The sequence below is a fragment of the Labrus bergylta genome, chromosome 19, assembly GCF_963930695.1.
Source record: "Labrus bergylta chromosome 19, fLabBer1.1, whole genome shotgun sequence".
In the NCBI taxonomy this organism is placed as follows: Eukaryota; Metazoa; Chordata; class Actinopteri; order Labriformes; family Labridae; genus Labrus; species Labrus bergylta.
The window spans coordinates 17,122,443-17,132,507 of NC_089213.1; the positions used below are offsets into that span (position 1 = coordinate 17,122,443).

Sequence of the window (10,065 nt, forward strand, 5' to 3'; positions counted from 1 at the left end):
AAATAAAAACACTATGAGGCCTGGCTGTTATATGAAAGAAGAAAGTAAAAATGTAAGACTCATCAAAAACAGCTTGGGGCCCGTTGGAGCGATTCTTTAAAAAGGAAGGTTATTAAAACATGCAGATGCTGCTTCAGTGTGAAAGCTTATAGCGTGCTCCATGTGAGCATGTCCTTGTGTATAACTGCCAGCGCCCACACAAGTACGACGTTAAAACACCCTTTAACCACCTACTTAAATTATAACATTTAATGATAACAACTATGGAAATGCCTTTAATTTGCAGAATAACTATTCAGACACACTTAATGGTTGATTGACAGCCATGTAGTGGGAAAAAAAACATGTTTTTTAAATTAACACTTTCAGCCACTTTCTAATGCAGTAGCTGAACTGCTTACATCGTACATTTACCGTCCATTATGTTGATGGGGCATGCATCTACTTGCTAGCACATTTAACCCGACTGTACCAGTGGTTATCACATTTACTGATAAGACCTGCAGTATGCTAAGAGGCTGAAAAGTGCTTTCCAAAGAGCATTGAGCAGACGAATGTGAAACCACAACAGTGATGTGACATACACACAGAGATGCCCGTCTTCATTTGGGCTGTATGTCTTGGTTTTAAATACATTAATTTCCCTCTTAACCTCGGTGACGTTTGAAGGACTTTTCGAAAAATGTGTTCCAGGTTAATTTCTGTGTCCTCCTTTTACACATTGTGACTGAATGTCTGCTTTCTAAAATCACATAACGAGATTCATTTACTATGTTTTTAATCATTCATATTATTCAGTTATTTTTGAGCTAGAGGCTAATCTATTTAAATGTATTCGACTTAGATTGATTAAATATATATATAAAAAAACACAATGCATCCTGTTGCAAGAAACAACATAGACATCATAAAAGAAGAATTTTAAGTACATATATGATGTAAACAATCCTTATTTAATGTCTTAATGTTCAACAAACATTGCATTATTATGATATGTCATGACATGTCCAGAATCACAGAGGTCACAACAGTTGTTCAATCAAAGTTTGGCAGACATTGATGTGGTCACAACTTCCACCAGGTTTCATAACATCAGGGCTCAGGCCTTTGACCTGCACACAGCACACCTGAGCCGAATAAACCCGTCACAGCTTGGCAGCTTGACCTTCTGTTCGTCTGTCAATCAAAAGACCTTAGATGCGTTTGTCTTGACAAGACGTTTGTGCTACTTTCCCCCAGCAGAGCAGATGTGGCAAAGACACATTTATCCACACAAACAGATATACACACAGACTCACACTGTGTAATCTCTGTGAGTGTGTGTGTGTGTGTGTGTGTGTGTGTGTGTGTGTGTGTGAAGACAAAGAAAATGGAAAAGAGAGGTAAAGACAGGTACATTAAAACACTGAGACTATAGATAAGGGCGACTCTTGAAGCGGTCGGGGTTTAATTGGAGCAATAGCAGAACAAATGAGAGAACAACAAAGGACATCATTTCTTCATTGAGCAGTTGTCAGTATTGTACTTACTGTGAAATGAAAGTGGAGAAAAAGCTTGTGTTCTGTGAGATTTTATACGGCTGAATAATTGCAGCTGAAGGCTGTCAAGTTATGTCAGAGAAAAGGGAGGAAGAACAATCAGGGGACATGCTTGTATGAAGAGTTGATAGCTAACTGCTTTGAGAAGTGAATGACAAAAATGACACTTTGACCATTCGTGTGAAAACAAGCAAATTATTGTTAAGGCAAAGTAAATGACATTGAATCCATAATGCAATCTAAAATATGTCGTTTTGATTGAATTCTGAGCAAATTAAGTGTTTGCCTCATTTTAGTTAAAATACTTAATGTAAAAAAAATGTCCCTTTAACCTCCTTTATTTACCCAATATTAAAACCTCTTTGCTCATATCACCTGCAGTTTTCATTCTGCAGACCTTGTAAGCTAAAAGGGGCCATTGCCCTATACTAATAGTAGTGTTTGCTTATCAGGAGTAACAGATTGTCACCATAGCACAATAGTTTAGACACAAGCACCAATTACGATGTCAGACTTGTGTGTAAAAGAGGTGTAAGAAAAAGCACTAAAGCGCTACTAGATACAACCCTTTCCCGTATGTCCTCTCTCTCCGTTTGCCTCTGCCTCTACCTAAAATGAGAAGTCACAGGCAGCCTGCATGTCATGTTCTTTTTAGTTTTTTAGGGTTTTTTTTAACAGTTGTGCGCACAGCAAATTTAAAAAGTGTGATTCACAGCAGCGGAAAATTACAGGCTTTTTCATCTCAACAAATCTAGGGAGAGAATTTATTGTCCAAAGGAAGCACATGAGAGGAGGGGAAAACAAATTTGCATTTAAACAGCTTGCGCTATAAAGGACTCTCGATCCACAGACGTGATTTCTGATAACGACAAGCCCAGCTCCAAGAAATTCTGCCACACAGTATTAACATTAAGTAACATTTAAAGCTTAGATACATGTTCCAATAAATGTGATTATTATATTTAATTTATAAGGATAAAAAACTCTATTGGAGATGATTGGTATGGCTATCTTTCTAAGAGCCTTGGTATTATTAGTGCTGCTGTGGATCTAAATTGATGACTTAACTCCACTAAACCCAACTGGCCCTGTCACGTTGCCATTTGTCTCCCTTTGAGCTGCTGCCAATTCATCTTTTATCCTGCCAAAATATCCAACAGACTACTTCCAAAATCTGACCTGTTTGTCCACACAATTATAATAACAGTGATAGGTTAGCTGATTACAAAGCTGCAAACAAAGAAAGTGTTTTCAGTAAAACATCTCCAAGCTACTTGGTCCTACATTTATTTTGTTGATAACAATTTATTTGTATTATTTGTATATATTTATTAGGTTGTTGTTTCCTTATTGTAAACTAATTCTTGTCTTCAAACAGGTCATAAATGTACAGTACATTATGTAATTCTTTGGGACTATTTTCAGCTGTAGATTACTACAGTGAGCAGGTCAGTGTATGGAGGATTTACTCCAAATATACAGAGTTAATTTTAGTGAAGACAGATCCATCCATGTATCTCATGGAACTTTTCATAGTTTGAAGAGCAGACAGAGGACTCCTCCCCTTTTTCTTTTGTCCGTGCTGCAAGAACCAGTGGCAATATTTCGCCATAGAATGGTGTTTAGGGGACTTTATCACAGCACAAGAGGAGGCTTGAGAAGCATAATCTACGATGATTGTTCAAGACATACGTTAGCATCGTTTGGTGGAACTAATGAGCCAATACACCATCCCTTACGACCCAATTTTAAAAAACCTTTCACGGCTTGTAACATTATGTTAAACGTGACTGCACATCGCAAAGACTGGCACATCCCATCTCCAATCCCATTTTGAACAGGAAACACAGGACAACATAAAAGCATCTCCAACCACAGTATCCTCCATCATGTTATTGTTGCATTTGTTGGCCGGTGCAACACAGGTTGCATCCTCCCAGGGGGTCCGTTTGGGCAGACAGCATCTATTTTTTTTTTTAGATGTATACACAAACAATATGTGTTTGTTGGTTCAGATCACAGTTTTTTTTCATGGAATTTCAGTGACAGAAAAATGGGCTCATCAACACATATCATCTATTAAACCCACCTTGAGGTTTGTTACATGTTTCTATAAAACATTACTCATATTTAAACTGATATTTCCGTTATAAGCTCATCGGTATCTCTAAGTAGAGTGTTGTTAGTGTTTATAATTTGTTTTGCTGAAGTTGAACTATTTCTTAAGCTTCTCTTTCTGGCTGTTTAATCTCTGTTGGACTGCTAGTGGCATGGATACATTCTGTTTCAAAAGCTAATACACATCCCTGTAGACATGGATTTATCTGTATGTGTTCTTTAATCCCCTGTTTGACAGGCATATTTTGCTTTGGAATCCATCCACTTTGTTGTCACAATTTTTATTACACCTAAGGTTGAAATTCAGGGCCACCAAGGGCTGCGAGAGAAAACTGGAGATTAGTGTCAGTTTGGTGAGGCTGCTTGAGTCAATGGCGCACCATTTAACTGGAAGTATGTTGTTTACTGTGACCAGAAAGGACTTCAACAACAGTGAGGTAACATTCAACGGATACGTGTTTCCATGACCACACCCACTGTTTATTAACCATATTTGAACGTAAATGCATTGCTGCATTTCTGTATTGGTTGACATGTTGCCATGGTGTCCCTTTGTCAATCACAAGTAACTATATGCAGGAGAGTACCGGGATTTTTTTCAACTAAGTCGAACCATAATCTAAAAATGAATCATGATGCTGTATTGAAGAAGACACTATACTAATGTTTGTGACAATAAACCTATTTGGCAAAGTTAAATAAGTTCATAAATCTACTGAGAATTGCGGTCAATTTCTTAAGTGATTAGAAAGGATGGAACTTCATGGCACTTCGACATTGGCTTCGCATTTGAACCCAACATGTCTACTGCTACAGTGGAAGTTTAATCTCTCAACCCACTTCCATGTTCCCCTTTGATTACAATTTGATTATCTGTGGTGATCACCTTCAGCTAAGCCATCAGCAGCAGGTGACTTTTTTATTTGACCTGTTCCAGTCTTAGCTGTCTATAAGTTAGCATGTTACAGTAACATTGTGAACATGGTTAGGTTTATACCACGCCAGCTCATCTGCATCTTTGCAAAGCCATTTCATGCTAATTAGTAGCATTTAGCTTATACATGGCTGTGTCTAAAAGCAGCTTCCTACTCCAAACTAGAAGTGATTTAAGCTCTTAGCTGACATGAGTATCATCCAACATGCACTCTTCTATTTTAGCCAGTCTGCTTCAAAGATCAATGAGCGGTGCACTCAGAGGAGGAACATTTCATCAAATGTCAGCTGTGTCTAAGACACTGGAGCTGAAATGCTAAATGATCACACTGAATCTACTGAATTTTCGTCAGTCCACAAACACTAACTGACCTCTCAACTTTGATAACATGCTTCAAGCATCTGCTTAACTCAGTACCAAGCATTTCACATATTTACATGTAGGCTCAAACTGGTATCTTAAAAAAAGGTGTTACACTTATTGCAGTGTGTGTGTGTGTGTGTGTGTGTGTGTGTGTGTGTGTGTGTGTGTGTGTGTGTGTGTGTGTGTGTGTGTGTGTGTGTGTATACCCTGAGGAGGACTAGAAGTATGAATTCCTTGTTGCCATCATCATGATACGGTCATGACTTTGTGCTCCTCGCTCGCTCTCTCTAACTTGTGCCTCATTCCTCATCTTCCTCTCAGCTTCCTGTGTCATACAAAGAGCTCTTAACACATCCTCTGCGCAACTTAAAAAGCAGCTCTGCTGAAGAAAACTGATCTTGGTAGATTATATGGCTGCGAGCAGGCATATACAAAAGCGTTATGAATGGGAGGTAAATGAAGCACTTGGGGATACAGATTCATCTGAAGCGCTATTTGGGTTTTCTTATTAAGTGGGTTTCTTGGAGATGGGACTCTGCTCTGAATGACGCGTCTGCATATTCACATTTAAGCCTTTTTGTTCCTATTGAATATCCCAATAACTCTTTATATGATGGAGTGAACTCAGAAATAAAATTAGTGGACTGATTCAGTCAAGCAGCTTGTCAGAAAAATGTTTTTTTCGTGAGTCTGTTTGAGATCTTTTTTTTTTTTTATTCCTGATCCTCATCACATGAGCTCCTTTTGGTGAGGAGGCTGTCTGTCAGGGATTTATTTGAAGTTCACCCACAGTGTCACATTACCGCCATTCTTTGCGACTTCACATGGGATTATTGATCTCATTGATGCAGAAGAATCACAACTTGATTGTGGAATAATATCTCACCTTCTTGCTCATAGAGAAGCCTTATATGCTTCCTAACATCACACTCAGCGTGTGTGTCAATCTGTACGACAGTTTGTGTGTGAATGCAACAGTTATTATGAGGGTTTGTGGAAAACATATGTGTGCACCTGTTTGTGAACACAAGCATTCGAAGATATAAAATGTCATGTTTTTTTTAATTAAACACTAAATTCAGTAATATCTACAGAGGGAATGATGGTGTTACACGCTCAACAGTGACTTTTCTTTAACACTATTTCCGCAATATGCATTTATATTTATTCATAGTATCCTGAAATGTACCTGACACAACTCAAAAAACGACTTAATCTCTAATCCCTCTTGGTCTCATAGGGAACAAGACTTATTAATGCCTCCTATTTTGTGTTTGCATTGTTTGTTTTACGTATTTGAATACATGGAATAAGAAGTTTTTTTTTTTTAATAAACTAATGACAGCATCACTAGTGACGTTCACATGAAGAAAGGCTGAGACTTGCGCTAGCTGGAGCGCAGCTCTGACGCGTTGTTTCTTCAGTGCTTCAGGCGTACACAGGTATAAAACCCACCGCGCACCAAGAGCCCAGAAGAGCAGACGAGACGCCACAGGACTGCGACCTAATCTCCCCCTGATCCTTTTGGAAATGTAAGTAAATTAAGGATATTTGATAGGAAAATAACTTGAAAGGCAGTTATCAAACTTTTATTAAGTCTCTCGAGACTACTTTTTGAGATTTTTTTTAGCATAATATGCTGCCACAAAAGTCCTTACCTGAGCTCTATTATTAATGTTTGCATGGTTTTGTACTCGACGAACAGTATTGCCTGTTTGTCCAGCAACGTGAATTAAAGTGAACAGTGTTCAGTCTTGGCACAACAAATGTTAATAAGTACGGATAGGGAAACTTCTTACACTGTGATGTGAAAAGGACCAACAGTTTGCTCTTTGCTCTGTCAGATGCATCCTAACTTGGTGAGCTGGCTCGGGACTCTGGGCTTCCTGCTGTGGGCGCTTCTCTGCCTCGGCGCCCTGACAGACGGATACCCTGTGAAGCCGGAGAACCCCGGCGAGGACGCTCCGGCGGAAGAGCTGGCCAAGTACTACTCAGCCCTGAGACATTACATCAACCTCATCACAAGACAGAGGTAGGCGGACTAATTGCTTCTCTTTGCAGGGACAGAACACACATTTTATAAACAGCAGCAATAGCCTACTTCCGATTTCAGGTTTACATTACAATAAAGGAGTAGGCAACTTTTGGATCATTTTTCTCCTTAGGTTCTGCATTAGCATTATTGTCCCACTGGATTTTAGTTTCCCATTATTCTCTATGATTGCCTATTTACGTCCGTGTGTGCATTTTTTAAATGACTGAATATATCGTGACTGCTGTTAGATAAATCATGCTTTTTATCTGATGGTAGTTCAAATAAGGTATGTTTCAGTGGGACTTCATTTATTTTGACTGTTTTGCCATTTTCTTTAATTTTCCTGAATATTGTGGCAGCACCATGGTTCTGTATGCTGGAATACAAGATTCTAATTTTGGCAGGGTTGGCATTTATTTGTTGCAACTTTCCTGCAAATTCAGGAAAGTGTCCAATTCTAAAACTACATTTTGATGTATACACAAACAATATGTGTTTGTAGGTTCAGATCACAGTTTTTTTCATGGAATTTTCAGTGACAGAAAAATGGGCATTTGACAAAAACAACATATATATATATATATATATATATATATATATATATGAGAAAACCGTTGTACCCTTTGTGTAGTTGTCTGGCAATAAAGCATTTCCACATCAAACAAATCAACTCATCGTGAACTTGTAAGTTCTGTCTGCATGGTCTTAAGCCAGATACATTTTCTTACATCTTGTTGCAAAGTAGGGAACACTTGATGTTCATTAACATCATGTAAAAAAAAAAAAAAACGAAATAAAAACCTGAGGAGAAATGACTGCCACAGCCAGCATGCTGTGTCAAATCACCCGCAGTTTTTCAGCTTCCTTCTGAATGTCAGGGGAATCGCATGCCTCTGCAGGCGACTAGACACCCATGGGGACAAGCACGTTATCATCTGAGGGACAGAACAATAAATACGACCACCTGTGATGCAACTCCTGTCTGCCACTGCTGGGACTGGCTCTGACTGTGTTCAGCCTTTGCTGAATTTATAATTGGACTTATGACACAAGCACACGCATAGCAATAGGTTCAGTTTTGTCCCCTTTTTTTATCTGACACCCAAAGGTCCAAGTTGCTGCAACGCCTCTTTAATTTCCCCTCAGACCCTGTAATGATCATTCCTTTTCCTTCTGTCTGTCTTTTTGTGTGTCTCAGGTATGGAAAGAGGTCCAGTCCTGAGATTCTGGACACGCTGATCTCAGAGCTGCTGTTGAAGGAAAGCACAGACACGCTTCCACAGTCAAGGTGTGTATGTTAAAAAAGAAAATAATTGAAGCGCTCCATGGTACTGCAACTTTTGCAATCAGCTGACCTTGACCTTTGCTCCTCTTTTGCCAGATATGACCCATCATTGTGGTGATACTATCATCACTGTTTGCTCTACTTCACCGCTGACATTCTGACCTCTCCACGCCTGTTACTAAATGCCTGTCCCACTCAAAATGACCACCCCAACTCAGCCCCCTTTTACCTCTACGAGCCGTCAAGCAAAATCAGCCCCTCTACCTTTAACCATCAGCTACAGTCACAACTGCTTCTAGTATGTGCCATTAAATTGTAAAAAGTATTAAGAGTATCATCTGTGAAATATAAAAGAAAAGTGGGGGAGGGAGTGTTGATTGTATTGCATAATTGTCCTATTAAAGATTAATTGTTTGAAAAAAATGCTTTTCTTTGCGTCTGTTTGATAGGACCTAGGTATCATTTTTGTATTTGATCTAAGAATTTGTAAAAAAAAAAAAAAAAAAAAAAAAAAAAACAGCAGGGTTTGTTTTCACCAGCATGCTGAGTTGTCAATATTTGTTTGCTTGATTTTCAAACTTGATGATGGATCAAGTTTGGACTTGCAATGCCACACCTAAGCCTCCCTGCTGAAATCAACGACTGTAGAAAAGCTCACGTAGATCGGCTGGATAATGGGGAAAGTGCATGAAATGGGCCTTAAAACTGACCCTAACAACCATGAATGGTCCAGTCAGACCTTATGGCCTGTGGCAAAAAAAAAAAAAAAAAAAGTCCATTTGAAGCTGCCAATTTGGTAGCTAATGGCGCTCTCTTGTGGCCATGAGGATAAGTTTCCTACCTAAAGTGACACATACAGGGAGAAATAGCATTTCCAGGGACATTACTTGCAATTACACGAGTGGTTAGCCTGCCGCAACCTGACACTGAACCAGCCAACAGGACACAAATCAAGCTGCTAGAGGAAGCCTACTGCAGACAAACAGTCTGCAATCAAAACAAGATACTTCAAACTAATAGTCAGAGGGGACACAGTGAGTTATAAGTCACTTGGTTATGGTAGCAACATTTTGCACTGATGCAATTCACAATGCACAATGCGTTAAAATGTAGGTTATTTACCGACGTTTAGGGGCCTCTGATAAAAGTAAGCATAACCAAGATAAATAATTCACAAGAAAAGTAAAGAATATTAATGTCTGGTAATACTGTGTAGTGTTTAGGCGTAAATATTGGCCTAACAAAACTTTACCTATTTCCCCTATAAAAGAAATGTACTTAACTTAAATGTAGTTAACTTTGTTTAATGTAAACTACTGTTTTGTTTTGGAAAGTCGAGAGAATTGGGATATAGCCATAGACTGTAAATATTATATATAGCCGACTTTTTGCAATGTAAATATCAATGGGTAGCCCTAATGCGGCTTCTTGTAGCAGCCCATGTGTTATCAAAACCAGTAAACAATGTTATCGGCTACTTAGGCCTGTAATAAATAAGACATTACAGTAGCCTATTAGTTTAATCAAAGAAAAATATTAGGATATTATCAGGAAAATATTCATCATAATTGGCTCTACTTTTCTGTATTAGCTCGCTTAAATGTCGTTGTGGCTCATTTATTTTTAATGAACGCTGCTCACATGTATTTCTGTGAATGGACAAGATTGGCATTGTGATAAAAAAAGTGAACATACATTATGCTACTATACTCACTCAGCAAGGGATGTACCTCAGCCGCCATTGGAAGAAATCATGTGACGTCAAGTGAGGAGGCGGGGCATGACAATTTGA

At 38.7% G+C, this 10,065-nt stretch overlaps 1 protein-coding gene across 1 annotated transcript; it reads left to right on the forward strand.

The window, feature by feature from the left end:
• The first annotated feature begins 6,326 nt into the window (after positions 1-6,326).
• Positions 6,327-8,696, forward strand: npy (neuropeptide Y). Its single transcript, XM_020648061.3, has 4 exons — positions 6,327-6,485; positions 6,798-6,985; positions 8,187-8,276; positions 8,370-8,696. The coding sequence occupies exons 2-4, from the start codon at positions 6,798-6,800 to the stop codon at positions 8,389-8,391; spliced, it is 300 nt and encodes a 99-aa protein (XP_020503717.1). The 5' UTR covers positions 6,327-6,485; the 3' UTR covers positions 8,392-8,696.
• The last annotated feature ends 1,369 nt before the right edge of the window (positions 8,697-10,065 follow it).